Here is a 22,233-nt window from a genome sequence, read left to right as displayed (position 1 = left end):
AAGCCATATTCTAACATGCCAACCACTGCTACAGCTTCTATTGCTGTCTGCAAATCCTAATGAATTCGGTATTATTGCTGCTCTGTAGGGGGCATATATATCACCGTATTTTTCACTCTATAAGGCGCACCAGACCACAAGACGCACCTTGTTTTTGGAGGAGGAAAACAAGAAAAAAAATATTCTGAATCTCAGAAGCCAGAACAGCAAGAGGGATCGCTGCGCAGTGAAAGCAGCAATCCCTCTGCTGTTCTGGCTTCTGGGATAGCTGCGCAGCCTTGCATTCGCGCCATAAGACGCACACACATTTCCCCTTACTTTTTAGGAGGGAAAAAGTGAGTCTTATCAAGCAAAAAATACGGTAAACCCTGCCACAGCCTTCTGAGGATTCAGCACTGCAACGAAGGAACGTGAGGAAAAAGACACTCACGTATACATCCAAAAAGACCATGTCTCAAATGGGTAAGCCTGACTCCCAAGAGAAAGGTGTGGCAGACCACAATTTTTAGGAGTGAAGGTGCAAAGTTGATCTGCAACAAGTGTGCAACATCCATCACACAGAAACCTGACGGACCTTCGCCCATTGCCCAGGTCAAGCTCGCTGAGAGATTACACAGATGTCACCCACCAGGTGATTTATCAGTCAAGCACTTACGGCATCTCCTCAGGTAACACGTCGGCCAGGATGTTGATGGAGTCCGTCTTGGCTTTGGAAGTTGGCGCTGCAGCTAACAGGATCTTCAGCAAAGCTATCTGTAGCAGGGGGGAACACCCGCCCCAGACCCCAAATCAGGCATTGTGACGTTAACATATGAGAGTGCTGGAGGTGAATTAGTTAAACAAGTTACCCAATCAGAACCCAGGGGGTGGAGTCAGAGGGACTATAAAACCAGCTCTGGGAGGAGTTCGTTGGGAGTTGGGTGGTTGGTTGGAGTGGGACCTCAGTGTTTGGGCAGAATGATGGGGGTGGAGACGCTCCTTCAGATATACTGGACTGAGGCCATTTAGGGCTTTAAGGCACCAACACTTTGAATTGTGCTCAGAAACATAGTGGGAGCCAATGTAGGTCTTTCAAGACCAGTGCTATATGGTCTTGGCAGCCGCTCCCAGTCACCAGTCTGGCTGCCATGTTCTGGATTAGTTGTAGTTTCCGGGTCACCTTCAAAGGTAGCCCCACATAGAACGCAGACAGATGATACCCACCATGTACTGTGGCAAGTTGTACAGCATCACCCGGTAGAGTATTTCGCAGGGGGTCTCCTGCACGTACTCTTCCCCCTGAAGCACGACAGGACAGATACAGGAGGGAGAGATGGGAAGGGAAGGCTGTGAAGCGCATCAGTCACACCATTTTCCAAACCGAGCAGGAAACAAAAGGAGGTACAGGGCGGGAAAAGGGGCAGCTCCACTTGCAGCCCAGTACTCCTACTTTTCTAAAGATGCTCCAGCACTTTCCTGCAGATCCCCCCCCCCCCCGATGTGGAATTTGCAAACTCAAATTCTGGGCACATCACCCAAGAACTGTGATCTCCACACTTCCAGCCGCAAGAAAAGGAGTCCCATAAGCATAAGGATTTCCACTTTCACAACAGCACTCCCTCCCCGTGCAAGGCCCCTAAATCTGTTCTACGGGGTTCCCCTAACCCACCAGAGCAGAGTTGGGGAAGGCGCATGGCACACAGAGTGGGGAGGAAGTCCCATTGCACAAGCAGAAATCCTGGCACTAATGGAACGTCTTAGCTGGATACAGCCCAGGGTTATCCAACGGGGAAATCCATTCACCGGGTCTCTCTAAACATCCCCTCTCTTGCTAAGACAGCTCTGCACTAACCCGAGAGTGAGAACCTCTAAGTTCCTGGACAGCTCAGTTGCCACAGCATCAGACCTTCAGTCTGACAGCCCAGGACTTAAATCCCTGCTGGGACGTACAAGGAAAGAACAGTTTAGGGGCAGAGGTTCCAGGCAGTTAAACAATCCAATGAAACAATCTGTTGAAGATGGGCTAGGAGTGGCCATCCTCCGCTTGGAGAGCACAGAGAGATGCTGCCAGTCAGAGTGGAGCAGAGCACAGATGGACTAGGCAGACCAGTCTCTCTAGAACAGTTTCACATACTTGCATTTCTGCTGAGGGAGTGTCCCTTTTCTAATAATAATAATAATAATAATAATAATAATAATAATAATAATAATAATAATAATAATAATAATAATTTATTATTTATACCCCGCCCATCTGGCTGGGTTTCCCCAGCCACTCTGGGCGGCTTCCAAAAGAATATTAAAATACTGTGATACATCAAACATTAAAAGCTTCCCTAAACAGGGCTGCCTTCAGATGTCTTCTAAAAGTCTGGTAGCTGTTTTTCTCTTTGACATCTGGTGGGAGGGCGTTCCACAGGGCAGGGGCCACCACCGAGAAGGCCCTCTGCCTGGTTCCCTGTAACCTCACTTCTCACAGGGAGGGAACTGCCAGAAGGCCCTTGGCGCTGGACCTCAGTGTCCGGGCAGAACGATGGGGGTGGAGACTCTCCTTCAGATATACTGGACCGAGGTTCGTTTAGGGCTTGAAAGGTCAGCACCAACACTTTGAATTGTGCTCGGAAACGTAGTGGGAGCTAGTGCAGGTCTTTCAAGACCGGTGTTATGTGGCCTCGGCGGCTGCTCCCGGTCACCAGTCTAGCTGCCGCATTCTGGATTAGTCATAGTTTCCGGGTCACCTTCAAAGGTAGCCCCACGTAGAGCGCATTGCAGTAGTCCAAGTGGGAGATAACCAGAGCATGCACCACTCTGGTGAGACAGTCCGCGGGCAGGGAGGGTCCCATCCTGCGTACCAGATGGAGCTGATAAACAGCTGCCCTGGACACAGAATTGACCTGCGCCTCCATGGACAGCTGTAAGTCCAATAAATGCCCCATACATCCTTCTAGATTTGGGAACTTTCCTCTTGTACATTTTCACGTCAATTAGAACGAGATTTAGGAGCAGGTTTACGCTGATGTTCTGAAAAAATTGGGGTGCAGCCCAAGAGACAGACTCAGAAGGAAGCTTACCAAAGACATGGGACACTTCTCCAGCTCCTCTTCATTCCTGATTTGCACTTCGGAGATCGAGACATATTTATGCTGGGGAACAAGATGAAAAACAGGAGGCTTCGGTCAAAAGATCACGGCAACTTGAGCGGCAAACCCATGGGAAGCCCCAAGGTGATTATCAGACACCCCCGGAGTGGAGGGCACCCTCGGGTTCCTTTTCTCATTGCACCAGCATGGCAGGTGGTCAGAGAAAGAACTACGGTAGAGGTATTTCTGACCAGCTGGAAGGAACTTCCAAGACCAAGAGCTATGGGAAGGACAGTAAGGCATAATCCTATGGCTCCGAAGGCTTTGCTTGAGAGTCTCTCTGTAATTTGGCCCAAGACATCTTCAGTCACAGTGGCAGCAATGACTGAGGGACTGGTGCACAACTGACAAGTCCCTGTTAGGATTTCATGCTCCCCGATGCTGATTTTGTGATTGGTATATTTCACACGCCTGTCTGAATGGAGCCTGAGAAAGGAAGACTCTCTTATTTATCTCTCTTCCGGTGTAAGCGTCTGTGAACCTGTACTGTATTTTTCGCTCCATAAGACACGCTTTTTTCCTCCTAAAAATAAGGGGAAATGTCTGGGCGTCTTATGGAGCGAATGTGCGGTCGATCGCTGGCTCTTGCCCAGGCCTCCATTGTTGAATGTTCTGCAGACGGAGGCCGTTTGTTTCCCCAGCGACATGGGACTGGCTGATTAGATCATCTGTCTGGAAACTGTAGAAATGGCTCCCTTTCCTTTCCTAAAGAAGCTACAGAACTGTGAGTTGAACCCCATAAAAACAGGATTTTTTCCCTTTGCAATAGAAGCTGCACAACTGTGAGCTGATCTCCCCCAAGATGGGGCTTTCCCCCTTTCCTCCTCTAAAAATTAGGTGCATCTTATGGTCAGGTGCGTCTTATGGAGCGAAAAATACGGCACTTTCACTTTTGCACTGTTCTGTTTGTTCTCGGAGTTGGAGAGAACAGACGCCATAATGCCGTTGTCTGTAAATATTCTGTAAATAAATAGTACCATATTTTTTGCTCTATGAGACTCACTTTTCCCCTCCTAAAAAGTAAGGGGAAATGTGTGTGCGTCTTATGGAGCGAATGCAGGCTGCGCAGCTATCCCAGAAGCCAGAACAGCAAGAGGGATTTCTGCTTTCGCTGCGCAGCGATCCCTCTTGCTGTTCTGGCTTCTGAGCTTCAGAATATTTTTTTTCTTGTTTTCCTCCTCCAAAAACTAGATGCGTCTTGTGGTCTGGTGCGTCTTATAGAGCGAAAAATACGGTAGTTTAGAACTAAGATGCCTCTTTCTTTTGCTGTGTCAAGAGAGAAGGCTACTGTGCATAAATCAAGTTGGTTTATGTCGCTGGAGGGCCCTGGAGAAGAAGGGGATGTCTTTTCCAGAGCTATGCTCACCGGAGGACGCTCGGCGGTCCGGTGGGGCTGCAGATAGCCCAGAGTGCTCTCCCAACAATCCCCACCCCACAAAACCCACCATCAGAAAGGGAGGAGCCACCATGTAAGCGCCTAAGTTAGAATTTACCTGTTTTAGGGTCTTCACACTTTCATGAATGGGGCGTGGTAACCCCACTAAGGTATCTGTGTCCCTGAAAGAGGGAGGGGGGAGATAGGGGGCAGGAATGAGAGGCTTAGTGTCAAACCATCATCTAATTATTCATAGTGCGGTTGATCTCTCAATCAAATAACAATTTCTCCACCTTGCATCACCTTCTATTTTTTAAGCTGTGGACCATGCAACAACAGACACGCAAGCCATCGTTTGTTTCTGTACGTTGCAACCATTTGCATTGTTAAAATATAAATATAACGCAGACTCAGAAAGCCTACTAACTCACTGACAGATTCACCTAATTTGACACGGTTTTCTGCAATTACCTTTAAGCTCAAACGAACAGGGATTGCAATATTTTCTCACTCATCAAGCAAAGGCTGTTAGATTATGAATTTCAAAAACGTTATCCTATTCAGCCCTCTGCATGCACATCTGCTTACTGACGTTTGCGGCCTCGTCAGGGAATGATGCCCAACTATTTTTATAATTTAGATAAAATTTATAATTTTAGTTAGCTTGTTTAAATGCATTCCCCTTATTTGTACTGTCTGGAAGGCTCCAAAAAATGTGCTTCCAGAGTAGACTTTGCTCTCGTGGTATGAATATACCAGATACAATATACCATATACAGTAATACCTCTGGATACGAATGGTCCTTCTTGCGAATGCTTCGGGTTACGAGGTCCGCTAACCAGAAGTAGCTGCTCCTGGTAGCGAACTTTGCCCTGGGATGTGAGCGAAAGTCGCACTCCGGAGTGGGAGGCCCCATTAGCGAAAGTGCGCCTCAGGATAAGAACGGTTTCCGGTTACAAACGGACCTCCGGAATGAATTAAGTTCATAACTGGAGGTACCAATGTAATTTTGAACCCGGACCCTGCAGTCATCACCATAGGCCCCTCTTTTGTGTGCCTCCTCCTTGAGGTCCATAGGGCGGCAACACACGAACAGGCCTTTCCTGAAGTGTCTGCACGCATGACATGACGACATTGCGTGGCCCCAGCCCCCTCAATCACGGAGGCAAGGCGGTGCAAGCGCTCCGGGAAGAGCACAGAGAGAAAAAAATGCCATGGTAATCTGCAACAGCGAAACTAGACACCTCAGCAGCCCTAGCTGCAACAAAACATGTCTCTCCTGTATCGGTTTCTACAGCCACATCAGGGCTTGTAGCTCTCCAACGGTTTGACTTCACCCCCAAAGGCACAGTCTTCCATAGATGGTTGAATTAGCCAAAGGCCTGGGAGAAGAGAGAGTGTTTTTGTTAGAATTCCTGCTCCATGACTGCAGTCATGGGACTGTTGTCTATCACATGACGGTGTATGTTTTGACTCCACAAAGTGGGAAGTGACGGAGACAGGATGTGTTCCGTGAAGTGGGACTATTGTCCTTTGTTCCTTTTCTCTTTGCTGTCTGATGCTAGAGAGAGAGGGAGCCGTGTTGCAGTGCTCCATGTGTGTTTATATGTAAATAAAGTCGATTAGCCAAAATGCTGAGTTGCTGAGGTCTGTTATGCAAGCTGCGCAAACTCTGCGGATCCCTAAGTGTGCCGGTGTCGGTTGGCATTGGTCGCTGTGACGTTCAGGCAGAAGAAAGCTTTTGAAGCTCCTGAACGATCAACCAGGAGGGAGGGAACATGCCTGTTGGGCATGTGTCTCTGCCAGGGTCCTACTCAAGAGTAGGACGAGCTCCTGACAGTTTTTGCCTGGCACCTAAAGATATGTAACAAAGGCGCCAGACAAGCCTCCCTGGAGAGAACATCCCACAATCCGGGAGCCACTGCAGAGAAGGCCCTGTTCTTGTGTTGCCACCCTCTGGACCTCTCAAGAAGGAGGCACACAAAGAAGGGCCACAGATGATGACTGCAGGGGCCAGGTGAGTTCATATGGGGAGAGGCAGTCCTTGACGTTTTGCGCTCCTGAGCCGCTTCAGGCTTTATAGGTCAAAACCAGCACTTTGTAAAGGGATGTTGGATTGAAAATAAGTGGTGTTAGTTAAAAGATTAATAAGAATATGTAAATATGGATGACAATGGTGGAAAATATATTATTATAGGTTAAGATGTTGAGTAAGGATGAATGATAGAGGGTAAGGACTTGCTGAACTAAATATCTGAACTGGAATACAAAAAGGGAGGTGTGAGGAGGTCAAGAAACTAGTGAATGAGATATAACATATGGAAACACTAAAAAAAAATTTTGTTTTCTTTTTTGGTGTCTTTTTATTTTTCTGCTTTTTTCTATTCTGCTAACTGTTTTTTATTGTGTACTTCTATGTGTTTTGTTTTGTATTTTCCCATTTTTGTAGTTTTTTTGGTTTTTGTATTCTATGTTTAAATTTTTGAAGTTTTTGATTGTTTAATAAATATTATTATAAAAAAACAAAAACAAAACCAGCACTTTGAATTGGGGCCGGAAACTACCGTATTTTTCGCCCTATAGGGCACACCGGCCCATAGGACGCACCTAGTTTTTTTGGAGGGGGAAATAAAGAAAAAAAAATTATTCCCCCCCCCCAGCCCCCAGAACAGGCTGCTATCTGCAAGCCTTGGGAGCCCGGCGGGAACCGGGCCCCCTCCGACCCCCCTCGCTCTCCAGGCTTCGAAAGCCTGCATTCGCCCCATAGGACGCACACACATTTCCCCTTCATTTTTGGAGGGGGGAAAGTGTGTCCTATAGGGCGAAAAATACAGTAAAGGCAAAATTCATTCAGTCGGACCAGAATTATCATTGTACAGTAGTACCTCGGGTTAAGTACTTAATTCGTTCCTGAGGTCCGTTCTTAACCTGAAACTGTTCTTAACCTGAAGCACCACTTTAGCTAATGGGGGCTGCCGCTGCGCCGCTGGAGCACGATTTCTGTTCTCATCCTGAAGCAAAGTTCTTAACCTGAGGTACTATTTCTGGGTTAGCGGAGTCTGTAACCTGAAGCGTATGTAACCCGAGGTATGTAACCACTGTATGCCCAAACAGTTTTGCTCCAGTGAGCAACCTGGACGCCTAGTTCTGCACGAGGCTGACGCCCCACGTATAACATGTTGGAATATAATAATAATAATAATAATAATAATAATAATAATAATAATAATAATAATAATAATATATTTAGACCCAGCCCTCCCTGGCCAGAGCCGGGCTCAGGGCGGCTAACACCAATAAAATCACTGTAGAACCATAATGGTGGGGGGACCAATTTAAAATACAGGTTGAAAATGCAATTTAAAATGCAGCCTCATTTTAAGAGTAGCTGATGGATCAAGACTATAAGGGGAGGGCAACATAAGGGTCAGACTGAGTCCAAACCAATGGCCCGGCGGAACAGCTCTGTCTTGCAGGCCCTGCTAGGTGCTCTGCTGAAAGGAATGATTTTTGTCGGGAAAAACACATGGGGCAAAAGGGTCAGTATTCTGACAATCAAGCCGTGCCACCCCTATGATTAGAGCGCTGGCATGCATGGTTGCAAACCCACTGTTATTCTGCATAGAATCATAGAATCCTAGAGTTGGAAGAGACCACAAGGGCCATCGAGTCCAACCCCCTGCCAAGCAGGAAACACCATCAGAGCACTCCTGACATATGGTTGTCAAGCCTCTGCTTAAAGACCTCCAAAGTAGGAGACCACCACACTCCTTGGCAGCAAATTCCACTGTCAAACAGCTCTTACTGTCAGGAAGTTCTTCCTAAGGTTTAGGTGGAATCTTCTTTCTTGTAGTTTGGATCCATTGCTCCGTGTCCGCTTCTCTGGAGCAGCAGAAAACAACCTTTCTCCCTCCTCTATGTGACATCCTTTTATATATTTGAACATGGCTATCATATCACCCCTTAACCTCCTCTTCTCCAGGCTAAACATGCCCAGCTCCCTTAGCCGTTCCTCATAAGGCATCGTTTCCAGGCCTTTGACCATTTTGGTTGCCCTCCTCTGGACACGTTCCAGTTTGTCAGTGTCCTTCTTGAATTGTGGTGCCCAGAACTGGACACAGTACTCCAGGTGAGGTCTGACCAGAGCAGAATACAGTGGCACTATTACTTCCCTTGATCTAGATGCTATACTCCTATTGATGCAGCTCAGAATTGCGTTGGCTTTTTAGCTGCCGCTTGCAACATGCAAGCCAGCTCCTAGGAGACAAGTCTCTCCTCCATTCAGCCGGCAGCCCAGTCAGTGATCAACGTCGAGCAGAAACCTTCATCTCAAGAAGCCCAAAACAGCCGCAAAGTGCAACACTTCCCTCCCCAAACGCATAACGATAACTCACCGCCCAAGCGTGAATCCAATGAATTTATTTCTGCTCGCCTCCAGGAAATGTTCTATGTCTTTCTGTCTGGAAGAGAAGCAGGATGTTGCAGCGGCGGCGAGGTGGGGGCAGAGGAGGAATATATAACAAAAGCCCACCACACATTAGGGGGCTGGGCGGGGGGGGGGACACCCTCTCCAATATCTAGGCTGCTTGAGAGAAAACATTCTGCCTCAAGCCGATCTGCGTTCAGATGGCATCACACAGAGGTGAAAAGGATTTATTCTGAATATTGGTTTGTAGGCCAAGCGCAATAAGCATGCAAGCATCACAGCTCTCGCACATAAGCAAATTAAGTGCTCATCGCATCCCAAATAGCCCCGGGGACTTCAGATTCAACCATGTTCCTTGGCTGTTTTATTTATTCTCTTAGAAAAATCCAGTTCTTTTTCTTTTGGGGGGTGGACTGCAACAATTTGGATATGGGCACACAGTTCGAAGGATGCCCCTCTCCCAGGGCTGGTTTAGCCACATAGCAGAATTTAGGAATTTCTCAAGCAGAAAACCACCACCACCTCATGGACAAATACACTAGTCCTGCCCTGTGCAAGGTGCCCCGACTATAGAATTGGAGAAATCGAGAGAGAGATAGCCGCACCGGCAGTATATCTCTTCTTTCTCGTATCTAGGGATGCAAGAAGGGCCTTTACATTCGCCAGAAGCTCGGCTCTTCCCTCGCCGGTCCTGGATGGAGCCTTCAGAAGGGTCCCCTATGCTCAGAGACTTTGCACCTGTCCATTGGGAGAGATAGGAAGCCCAGAACACTTGTTCTTTAGATGTCCCTTTTATAAAGAGGCACGTAGTAAGATCATGGATCCCCTGCTGGTGAGGCTCGCTGACCTCCCGGAAAAGCAAAAATTTGACCTTTTGCTGTTGGGCAAAGATCAGAAGATGACCTGGACGGTCGCCAGACTCTGTGTACAGATCTGTAGGCGCAGACCACCCCCCAACTCAAAATAGTCTGGCATGAAAAGCCCCAAACACGGCTCCATGGGGGATTCTGAGTCAACTCCCTGGGACAGTTTATTGTTGTACACTGTTGCTAAATTTCATGTTGTACATTGTTTTAATTGTCTGTTTTAACCATATCTGCACAGCAGTTTCTAATGTTGTGAGTGTCCTCTATTTAAGAGGCTTCTACTCTGCAGCCTCTTACAGTTGTTTGAACTGCGAGTCTTTTAGTTCTTATGCTTTTACAGTTGTTTTAACTGTGTGTCCTTGATTGTTTTTAGTTCTTATCTGTTTTAATTATTCATTTTTTATCCATCCATTATCAGTGTTTAATCTTGTATTTTATCCAGATGTTTTATCCTATGCCTGTTTCCTTGTCCTCATTTGCACTAACAATTATTGGTTAAAAAAATCCTAACTGCTATTATGCTTTTTAATCCTGGTCTGAGACCGTAATAAAGTCCATTCCTTCATTCATTCACTAGTCCTGCCTGCTCTCCCTTGCTGTGCTAGCTTTCTCCTTGCAGGGAGATTCCAAAGCTGCGGCCTGAGTTGCTGCAGCCGTTCCACTACCAAGCACTTGCACGGATCAGGCCCCAGGATCTCGCTCCGAAGGGTAGGAGCCAGGGGTAGGAATACCTGACTTTGGGAGCCCAGGGAAGTCCCTTTGGGAAGGAGACCCTCTCGACGGGCGGGCGGGGGGGCGACACGGCCTGGATGACCGTGTCCCGCTCCAAGAGGTCCAGCTCCCCTTCGATGCCGTTGTCGATGTCATCGGGCTCCTCCTCATCCACCAGCACCTCGTCGTTCTTGAAGGGGTCCCTCTCGTTGTAGATGTCAAGGCTATCCTGTTTCATGAGAGGCTGCAAGGCAAAAGGAGGAGGAGAATGACTGTTTGGGTAGAGAGGAGTTGAGCAGCCCATCCGCAGCTGCCTCCAGAGCCGGTCCACCCATGAGGCGGGATGGATGGCGGCTAACAGACTGAGGTTGAATCCTGACAAGACAGAAGTACTGTTTTGGGGGGACGGGGGACTCCCTGGTCCTGAATGGGGCAACTGTGCCCCTGAAGGACCAGGTGCGCAGCCTGGGAGTCATTTTGGACTCACAGCTGTCCATGGAGGCGCAGGTCAACTCTGTGACCAGGGCAGCTGTCTACCAGCTCCATCTGGTATGCAGGATGAGACCCTTCCTGCCCGCAGACTGTCTCGCCAGAGTGGTGCATGCTCTGGTTATCTCTCGCTTGGACTACTGCAATGCGCTCTATGTGGGGCTACCTTTGAAGGTGACCCAGAAACTACAACTAATCCGGAATGCGGCAGCTAGACTGGTGACTGGGAGCGACCGCCAAGACCATATAACACCGGTCTTGAAAGACCTACACTGGCTCCCAGTACGTTTCCGAGCACAATTTAAAGTGTTGGTACTGACCTTTAACGCCCTAAATGGCCGTGGTCCAGTATACCTGAAGGAGAGTCTCCACCCCCATCATTCTGCCCGGACACTGAGGTCCAGCTCCGAGGGCCTTCCGGCGGTTCCCTCATTGCGAGAAGTGAGGTTACAGGGAACCAGGCAGAGGGCCTTCTCGGTGGTGGCACCCACCCTGTGGAACGCCCTCCCACCAGATGTCAAAGAGAACTACCAGACTTTTAGCAGACATCTGAAGGCAGCCCTGTTTAGGGAAGCTTTTAATGTTTGATGTATTACTGTATTTTATTATTTTATTGGAAGCCGCCCAGAGTGGCTGGGGAAGCCCAGCCAGATGGGTGGGGTATAAATAATAAATGATGATGATGATGATGAAGAAGAAGAAGCTGCCTCGGGTGGCAGGAACGCAAGATGTGGCACTCCACCCCTTCTGCTGGAACGTCCTGCTCTGAGTTTTGGCGAAAGGGAAGCATTTCAGCGCAGGGTCCTGCTGCCCATCTTCCCTGCCCCTGGGGATCCAGCAGATCCTTCTGGTGTTCTTACGATCACACAGGGGCCCCAAAATCTGCCACCATGAGCATGCAAAGTCAATATCCAAAGCTGCAAGCTTGGCGTGGCGGCAGAAGTTGGTGGTCCTATCGCACGTCCCTGGCTGCAAAACTGATAACAGACTCCTAGATATGTATTCTCCCTGGCTGCCCCACAGCTAGATTCACATCCCCCCCCCCAAAAAAAAACCCAGTCTAATCTAAATTAGGATTGTATTTGGTTGGGAGGAAACAGCAACCCCCCCCAAAAAAAATGTTTTAGTAGCTCTAATCCAGCCCTTGAGATGTAGAAGGTTAGCAAAAATGTATCATACTCATGATAATAAATGCTGGAAATGTAAGGAAAAAGAAGGAACCTTTCACCACATGTGGTGGACGTGCCCCAAGGTAAAAGACTTATGGGAAAGGATTTATAATGAACTGAAAATAGTGTTGAAAACCACATTTATTAAGAAACCAGAAGCCTTTTTACTTGGTATAGTGGGGGGTGAAATCCCCAATAAGGATGTTACTTTTTTCTGTATGCTACAACAGCTATGAGAATATTATTAGCGAAGAATTGGAAGAAACAAGATTTACCAACTATCGAAGAATGGTAGATGAAGATGATGGACTATATGGAACTGACTGGGAGACTCCGAGACCAGAGAGAAGAGACGGTGAAAGAAGATTGGAAGAAGTTTAAGGAATATTTGAAAAAATATGTTAATATTTAAGCAGAACAGCTTTGGAACTGGATATAGGCTGTAGGGTTAGAAGTAGAAGATAGTGTATTTTTAAAAAGTATTATTTGTAAGTGATAAAATGTGAAGATTTTTATGGTAAAAGTAAGCGTGATAAAAAAATGGTTAGAAATTATGATATATGTAAACTGCTAAAGATGAGGTAAAATGAAAATCAGATAGGAGGGACTTGGGGAAGCCCACCTGACAATGTTTAGAAAAAATAAGGATAAGGCAAGAATTTGTTTGTATTGTTTGTTTTTCTGTTTGTGTTGTTTAGTTGTGTTGTAAAATGAGTAACAAAATTTGGGGGGGGGGGAGAGATATACCGTATTTTTCGCCCCATAAGACGCACCGGCCCATAAGACGCACCTAGATTTTTGGGGGGGAAATAAAGGGAAAAAAATTATTTCCCCCCCAGGTGCGCTGCGCTACACCAGGAGCTTGGGGCGTGCGGAGCTCAGCACGCCCCAAACTTCTGCGTGCGCGCAAGCAGTCCGCTAGCCCTGGGAGAGCCGCGGGGCTCTCCCAGGGCTAGCGGATCGCTGCGCTACACTAGGAGCTTGGGGCGTGCTGAGCTCAGCGCGCCCCAAGCTTCTAGGTGCGCGCAAGCAGTCCGCTGTCGCCCCAAGCCTCGCGCACCCGGTGGGACCTCCTGCCGGGTGCGCGAGGCTTGCAGACACTCGCCCGAAGCAGGGGGAGCCCTCCCGAGGGCTCCCCGTGCTTCGGGCGACAGGCTGCCGCCCCAAGCCTCGCGCACCCGGTGGGACCTCCTGCCGGGCGCGCGAGGCTTGCAGGCATTCGCCCCATAAGACACACCCCGATTTCCCCTTCATTTTTGGAGGGGAAAAAGTGCGTCTTATGGGGCGAAAAATACGGTAGGTTAGAACTTTACCTTTTTTTGGACACTTAACTCGCTATAGGAAAAATCAACATTTTAAGCAGGGGTGAGGAGAGTCACTTGGGCTTTTTCATAAGCCTACTCTAAAAATATCACTTTAACAAAAGACCATTAAAAACGGCCTTCCTTTCTACCAATGAACACAACTTTGCAGACGTGTCTTACGCGTGTTTATTCGGAAGTCACACTGAGTTAAATGGGTTTTACTTCCAGGAAAGTGGCTATACATTTGTAGCCTTTCCTTGACAAAGGCTGCAATTTCCTACCACTTACCTAGGAGAAGGCCACACAGAGCTCAAAGGGACTTCTTTCTCGTTTATTCATTCCAGGTTATTTCTAGAAGGCTAATTGTTCAAACCATAACTTCTGAGTTGGCACGCAATAAGTTTGCACTGCAGAAATCTCAACCCTTCTTGAAACAGCTACAGAACACCCACATTCGCTGAGGTTTTGAGTTTTGCTGAAAGGTAATCGCTTTTAATCATGCATTTAATTCAAATGAGGGGAAGGCAGTGGATGCAAACACATTTTTTAAAAGGGAGGCAATGTGTTCGGTATGCCTGAGTTGGCTTCAAAATGAAGTCCATATCATGGTATCAGTTTCATAGTTTCTGACCTGGCAATATATCACGAATCATGATTTGTGTATTTTGTGTGCTATGCAAAAATCAAAAACCAGGAAAGAAATGGTCGTGTGGAAGAGGTGGATGAATTTGGGTATATTAATGTTAGACCTTCAGACCATATGGTTTGAAGCTCAACATCAAAAAAACGAAGATCATGGCCACTGGGCCCATCACCTCCTGGCAAATAGAAGGGGAAGAAATGGAGGCAGTGAGAGATTTTACTTTCTTGGGCTCCATGATCACTGCAGATGGTGACAGCAGCCACGAAATTAAAAGACGCCTGCTTCTTGGGAGAAAAGCAATGACAAACCTAGACAGCATCTTAAAAAGCAGAGACATCAGCTTGCCGACAAAGGTCCGTATGGTTAAAGTTATGATTTTCCCAGTAGTGATGTATGGAAGTGAGAGCTGGACCACAAAGAAGGCTGATCGCCAAAGAATGGATGCTTTTGGATTATGGTGCTGGAGGAGACTCTTGAGAGTCCCATGGACTGCAAGAAGAACAAACCTCTCCATTCTGAAAGAAATCAGCCCTGAGTGCTCACTGGAAGGACAGATCCTGAAGCTGAGGCTCCAAGACTTTGGCCACCTCATGAAAAGAGAAGACTCCCTGGAAAAGACCCTGATATTGGGGAAGATGGAGGGCGCAAGGAGAAGGGGACGACAGGACGAGATGGTTGGACAGTGTTCTCGAAGCTACCAGCATAAGTTTGACCAAACTGCGGGAGGCAGTGGAAGACAGGAGTGCCTGGCGTGCTCTGGTCCAGGGGGTCACTGTCAGGAAAAAGCACCAATGCAAAAGCCAGCTCCAGATTGCTGGAATGCAAAACAGGATGTTGTGGTTTGCTGCTGTACTGCTGGGGAAAAGGTGGAGCCTATTCTCTGTACTGAGCACCGGATGTTAGCTCAGAGTGTCATGTGACCTGTGCTGGAAGTACAGGGGAGGAGTTGAGTCTCTTCTGATGGAGTCTGAAGGGAACAGAAGCATTTCTATGTATTGCTAAGAGACAGGAATAAAACATGTAGAAAGGACTCCTGTCTGTCTCATTTCTCCTCCCTGGGAGAATGCAGGGAGGGAGAGAGAAGCAGAGAAGCAGAGGGTGTGTTCTTCTCACGTCTGATGAGAAGAATCGCCGGGTTTGTTTACCTAGCCTGCCGGGAGGTCGCAGAAGGTAAACACAGTATCTCGCTCAATTGCCTCGGGGGAGGCCAGGTACCTCTGCCTGTGAGCGAAGATACTAACATATGGCAGCCTTCGGATGTTTTCGATTCATCGAACATCTGCATGAGAGGCTGGTGGATTGTCCTCCTCTGCTCCAAGGGAGAAGGCAAGCATCTGACAGAAGCCAGAGGCTGAACAGACCCAGAGGAGAGTGTTTCCAAGCAACGGAGATCAAGGTATGCTGCATTTTCGGGCTAAAAGTGTGAACGCAGGTTGATTAATTCCCTGGTTCACGGGAGCTCTGCGTTTGAAAAACAAAAGCTCCGGACGGAAAGGCCTGCAGCTCAGAGGCTGAAGCCTGCATTCCACAAATTCCTGTGGTTGATAAGAAGTCCTGAATGCACTCTTGCTACATAACGGAAAGTTGGAAAGTTACTAGCAGGCTGGACTGTGAGCCTGGGAAAGCGAAACAAAGCCATAGAATGTTTTGGCTACACGCTTTACGTGCTCTTGGAGGGACTTTCCATAGCAGCCAGCGTCAAGCTGCCAGGTGCTAAAAGTATAAACAACTTGCAGTCTGCCTGAGTGAGAAAGAAAAAAACGACTGTTGGATTTTACAGTTTGTTTGACAGTGTGAGCCAGAGGCTTGGCTTCAAGATGGATGCCAAGAAAGGGGGAGCGCTGCCTTACCCACCTCCCCTAAATAATGACAATTATTCATCTTGGTCTGTAAAGATGAAGGCCCTGCTGCAGAATCAGAGGCTTTTTGATGTAATTGAAAACCCCATCCCTGCAGCACCAACCAGAGGTTGGGAATCACAGAACGTGAGGGCCAGGACTGCTATAATTCTGTGTGTCTCAGACGCGCAATTGGTGCATATCCAGCATTTAGAAAATGCGAAAGAGGTTTGGGACACGCTGCGTACAACGCATCAGAGAGATGCTGGTTCTTCAGCGTTGCTGTATTTTGAGAAGTTAACCAATCTGAGACTTGCGCCTGATGGAGATGTTCAAGCGCACCTGACAGAGATGAAGTTTCTGCGTCAACAGATGGTGGAACGCAATTTCCGTCTTCAGGAGGAAGTGTTTTGCTTCATGATGATAAACAGCCTTAATCGCACCTACAAGGTTGTTGCCAGTCAGCTTGGTTCCCTACCGGCTCAGGACCTAACCGCGGAAAGAGTGTGTGCTGTGGTCCTGAACGAACACGACAGACTTGCTGCACTGGAAGTGAAGGACAGGGGGAGGGTAGAACAGAGTTCAAATCTCCCCACTGCTGATGCTACTGCAGAGCATGCTACAGCATTGAGTGCTGTCCGATGCTATAATTGTGGACAGACTGGGCATCTACAGCGAAACTGTAAGAAGCCGCGCCAGTCAAGAGGAGCAAAGAGCAGCTCTACGAAGCCTGAGGCGTCAGGCAAAAGCCGTACCAAGTACCAGGTGAAACCTGCAAAGGCTATGATGGCGAAAGGAACCACGCCAGATGTTGGGAACGCATTCATAATCGACACGGGATGTACAAAACATTTATGCCCACACAGAGGACTGTTTTCAACGTTGAAGAAGCAAAGCTTCACTGTGAAACAGGCCAACGGTCAGGAGTTGGAAGCGACTGGAATTGGGACTGTGTATCTTGAGAGTCTGAACTTGACTATAAGCGATGTTTACCTGGTTCCAGAACTGAGATTTAATCTGCTGAGCGTGTCGCAGATTGCAAAGAAAGGACTGAAACTGTCCTATGATGCTAAAAGCTGCAAGATCTACAAAGATGGAGAACTGTTTCTTACTGCCAGAGAGAAAGATGGACTGTATTTGTTGACTTTTGATCAAAGTGATTACATGAAATGTAATTCTTCTGTTTCTAACGTAATCTCTCTTGCAGGTGTGACCAAGAGCGCCCAGAAGGTGCCGAAGGTCGACAGAGCGTTTCAGTGGGTGTATGCTGATGTGATTGGTCCTCTAGAACCATCTAGGGGCAATGCAAAATATTACCTTTTGTGTGTGGATTGTTTCACAAATTATTCTTGGGTTTATATGATGGAGAAACCGCAAGAAACTTTAGAAAAGTTTCAGGAGTTTTGTGACAAGGTTAAAAATATGCATGATGCTAACATTGATTGTCTTTTCACAGATGAGAAGCAAGTTTTTCTGTTACAGAAGTTTCAGAAGTTCCTGGATGGAAAAGGGATAGACCACAAAGTTGCTGTTTCGACCGAAGCGTGGAACAGGGGGGTCTGTGTTAGGGTGAACAAAGAATTGCAAAAGGGGATGCATGCGCAATTGCTGAGTTCACATTTGCCACATGATTATTGGGCCGAATCGCTAGCGTCCTATCTTCATGTGTGGTTGAGAAAGGTCTCAACAGAGTTGGGATGTTCTCCTTTTGAGAAGCTGTTCAATAGAAAACCTTCTGTTGCCTATTTTAAGGTTTTCGGGTCTCATGTGAGAACAGAAGCTCCAGGTGAAGTAAAGAATGCCAGAGGCATTTTTGTGGGTTATGAAAAGGGTCTCTACAGAGTAATTTTGTCTGAATCTGGTCAGGTGATTCTCACAAAGTTCCTAGACAGTGCTCCAGAGCAAGAGCGGGTTGTAGAACAAACATTTCCCACAGGACACGATTCAGATGATGATGATGATGATTTTTCTGATGTCACAGATTACAGTGGTTCTGATAATGACACTGATAGCTCAGAGAGTTCAGTTGTAACAGTCATTGAGAGAAAATCTCACACAATGGATAGACCTTCACAGGTGAAGGATGAACCACTGATTGCTACTGGTTCTCAACAAAGTCCAGAGGTTGAACCAGTGAGCACGGAGGGTCAGAACCTCATACGCAGGTCTGAGAGAGTTACAAAGGGTGTACCACCAAAGAGGTACTCAAAAGAGTTTGCTAACTTAGCTGTTGCATGTGTTGCTATTGTTAACAACTCAAAGCAGGTTAAAGCAGTGTCTAAGTCAGAGACAAAGACACAACAGAGAGTAGCTAGCCAAGGTAATGCAGAAGCACTCATTCCTTGGAAACCAGACAACCAGAGAGGTACACTGGTGAAACCAGTGGTGGAGAGTTTCAAGGGTGGAACTGAAACAACAGGGGACTGTTATATGTATAACAACTGTTTGTTCTCTTCTCTGGATCATGTTTTGCCCATTGATGCTTTTGGGGGAGGTTGTCAGGAAAAAGCACCAATGCAAAAGCCAGCTCCAGATTGCTGGAATGCAAAACAGGATGTTGTGGTTTGCTGCTGTACTGCTGGGGAAAAGGTGGAGCCTATTCTCTGTACTGAGCACCGGATGTTAGCTCAGAGTGTCATGTGACCTGTGCTGGAAGTACAGGGGAGGAGTTGAGTCTCTTCTGATGGAGTCTGAAGGGAACAGAAGCATTTCTATGTATTGCTAAGAGACAGGAATAAAACATGTAGAAAGGACTCCTGTCTGTCTCATTTCTCCTCCCTGGGAGAATGCAGGGAGGGAGAGAGAAGCAGAGAAGCAGAGGGTGTGTTCTTCTCACGTCTGATGAGAAGAATCGCCGGGTTTGTTTACCTAGCCTGCCGGGAGGTCGCAGAAGGTAAACACAGTATCTCGCTCAATTGCCTCGGGGGAGGCCAGGTACCTCTGCCTGTGAGCGAAGATACTAACATATGGCAGCCTTCGGATGTTTTCGATTCATCGAACATCTGCATGAGAGGCTGGTGGATTGTCCTCCTCTGCTCCAAGGGAGAAGGCAAGCATCTGACAGAAGCCAGAGGCTGAACAGACCCAGAGGAGAGTGTTTCCAAGCAACGGAGATCAAGGTATGCTGCATTTTCGGGCTAAAAGTGTGAACGCAGGTTGATTAATTCCCTGGTTCACGGGAGCTCTGCGTTTGAAAAACAAAAGCTCCGGACGGAAAGGCCTGCAGCTCAGAGGCTGAAGCCTGCATTCCACAAATTCCTGTGGTTGATAAGAAGTCCTGAATGCACTCTTGCTACATAACGGAAAGTTGGAAAGTTACTAGCAGGCTGGACTGTGAGCCTGGGAAAGCGAAACAAAGCCATAGAATGTTTTGGCTACACGCTTTACGTGCTCTTGGAGGGACTTTCCATAGCAGCCAGCGTCAAGCTGCCAGGTGCTAAAAGTATAAACAACTTGCAGTCTGCCTGAGTGAGAAAGAAAAAAACGACTGTTGGATTTTACAGTTTGTTTGACAGTGTGAGCCAGAGGCTTGGCTTCAAGATGGATGCCAAGAAAGGGGGAGCGCTGCCTTACCCACCTCCCCTAAATAATGACAATTATTCATCTTGGTCTGTAAAGATGAAGGCCCTGCTGCAGAATCAGAGGCTTTTTGATGTAATTGAAAACCCCATCCCTGCAGCACCAACCAGAGGTTGGGAATCACAGAACGTGAGGGCCAGGACTGCTATAATTCTGTGTGTCTCAGACGCGCAATTGGTGCATATCCAGCATTTAGAAAATGCGAAAGAGGTTTGGGACACGCTGCGTACAACGCATCAGAGAGATGCTGGTTCTTCAGCGTTGCTGTATTTTGAGAAGTTAACCAATCTGAGACTTGCGCCTGATGGAGATGTTCAAGCGCACCTGACAGAGATGAAGTTTCTGCGTCAACAGATGGTGGAACGCAATTTCCGTCTTCAGGAGGAAGTGTTTTGCTTCATGATGATAAACAGCCTTAATCGCACCTACAAGGTTGTTGCCAGTCAGCTTGGTTCCCTACCGGCTCAGGACCTAACCGCGGAAAGAGTGTGTGCTGTGGTCCTGAACGAACACGACAGACTTGCTGCACTGGAAGTGAAGGACAGGGGGAGGGTAGAACAGAGTTCAAATCTCCCCACTGCTGATGCTACTGCAGAGCATGCTACAGCATTGAGTGCTGTCCGATGCTATAATTGTGGACAGACTGGGCATCTACAGCGAAACTGTAAGAAGCCGCGCCAGTCAAGAGGAGCAAAGAGCAGCTCTACGAAGCCTGAGGCGTCAGGCAAAAGCCGTACCAAGTACCAGGTGAAACCTGCAAAGGCTATGATGGCGAAAGGAACCACGCCAGATGTTGGGAACGCATTCATAATCGACACGGGATGTACAAAACATTTATGCCCACACAGAGGACTGTTTTCAACGTTGAAGAAGCAAAGCTTCACTGTGAAACAGGCCAACGGTCAGGAGTTGGAAGCGACTGGAATTGGGACTGTGTATCTTGAGAGTCTGAACTTGACTATAAGCGATGTTTACCTGGTTCCAGAACTGAGATTTAATCTGCTGAGCGTGTCGCAGATTGCAAAGAAAGGACTGAAACTGTCCTATGATGCTAAAAGCTGCAAGATCTACAAAGATGGAGAACTGTTTCTTACTGCCAGAGAGAAAGATGGACTGTATTTGTTGACTTTTGATCAAAGTGATTACATGAAATGTAATTCTTCTGTTTCTAACGTAATCTCTCTTGCAGGTGTGACCAAGAGCGCCCAGAAGGTGCCGAAGGTCGACAGAGCGTTTCAGTGGGTGTATGCTGATGTGATTGGTCCTCTAGAACCATCTAGGGGCAATGCAAAATATTACCTTTTGTGTGTGGATTGTTTCACAAATTATTCTTGGGTTTATATGATGGAGAAACCGCAAGAAACTTTAGAAAAGTTTCAGGAGTTTTGTGACAAGGTTAAAAATATGCATGATGCTAACATTGATTGTCTTTTCACAGATGAGAAGCAAGTTTTTCTGTTACAGAAGTTTCAGAAGTTCCTGGATGGAAAAGGGATAGACCACAAAGTTGCTGTTTCGACCGAAGCGTGGAACAGGGGGGTCTGTGTTAGGGTGAACAAAGAATTGCAAAAGGGGATGCATGCGCAATTGCTGAGTTCACATTTGCCACATGATTATTGGGCCGAATCGCTAGCGTCCTATCTTCATGTGTGGTTGAGAAAGGTCTCAACAGAGTTGGGATGTTCTCCTTTTGAGAAGCTGTTCAATAGAAAACCTTCTGTTGCCTATTTTAAGGTTTTCGGGTCTCATGTGAGAACAGAAGCTCCAGGTGAAGTAAAGAATGCCAGAGGCATTTTTGTGGGTTATGAAAAGGGTCTCTACAGAGTAATTTTGTCTGAATCTGGTCAGGTGATTCTCACAAAGTTCCTAGACAGTGCTCCAGAGCAAGAGCGGGTTGTAGAACAAACATTTCCCACAGGACACGATTCAGATGATGATGATGATGATTTTTCTGATGTCACAGATTACAGTGGTTCTGATAATGACACTGATAGCTCAGAGAGTTCAGTTGTAACAGTCATTGAGAGAAAATCTCACACAATGGATAGACCTTCACAGGTGAAGGATGAACCACTGATTGCTACTGGTTCTCAACAAAGTCCAGAGGTTGAACCAGTGAGCACGGAGGGTCAGAACCTCATACGCAGGTCTGAGAGAGTTACAAAGGGTGTACCACCAAAGAGGTACTCAAAAGAGTTTGCTAACTTAGCTGTTGCATGTGTTGCTATTGTTAACAACTCAAAGCAGGTTAAAGCAGTGTCTAAGTCAGAGACAAAGACACAACAGAGAGTAGCTAGCCAAGGTAATGCAGAAGCACTCATTCCTTGGAAACCAGACAACCAGAGAGGTACACTGGTGAAACCAGTGGTGGAGAGTTTCAAGGGTGGAACTGAAACAACAGGGGACTGTTATATGTATAACAACTGTTTGTTCTCTTCTCTGGATCATGTTTTGCCCATTGATGCTTTTGGGGGAGGTTGTCAGGAAAAAGCACCAATGCAAAAGCCAGCTCCAGATTGCTGGAATGCAAAACAGGATGTTGTGGTTTGCTGCTGTACTGCTGGGGAAAAGGTGGAGCCTATTCTCTGTACTGAGCACCGGATGTTAGCTCAGAGTGTCATGTGACCTGTGCTGGAAGTACAGGGGAGGAGTTGAGTCTCTTCTGATGGAGTCTGAAGGGAACAGAAGCATTTCTATGTATTGCTAAGAGACA

General features: G+C 47.2%; 1 protein-coding gene across 1 annotated transcript in view; it reads right to left on the bottom strand.

Annotated features, from left to right (window-relative positions):
- The window catches only part of STRIP2 (striatin interacting protein 2), an 87,816-nt gene that overhangs the window by 10,518 nt on the left and 55,065 nt on the right, over window positions 1-22,233 (bottom strand). The window contains exons 10-15 of the mRNA XM_081209952.1: window positions 10,519-10,742; window positions 8,890-8,955; window positions 4,613-4,676; window positions 3,051-3,122; window positions 1,204-1,278; window positions 656-753 (exon numbers count right to left, since the gene is read on the bottom strand). Of these exons, the coding sequence (XP_081066078.1) occupies window positions 656-753; window positions 1,204-1,278; window positions 3,051-3,122; window positions 4,613-4,676; window positions 8,890-8,955; window positions 10,519-10,742 (599 nt within the window). The remainder of the gene's footprint in view (window positions 1-655; window positions 754-1,203; window positions 1,279-3,050; window positions 3,123-4,612; window positions 4,677-8,889; window positions 8,956-10,518; window positions 10,743-22,233) is intronic.

The sequence above is a fragment of the Podarcis bocagei genome, assembly GCF_964188305.1.
Source record: "Podarcis bocagei genome assembly, chromosome: 10".
Classification (NCBI taxonomy): domain Eukaryota; kingdom Metazoa; phylum Chordata; class Lepidosauria; order Squamata; family Lacertidae; genus Podarcis; species Podarcis bocagei.
This window is presented reverse-complemented; position numbering and strand designations above follow the sequence as displayed.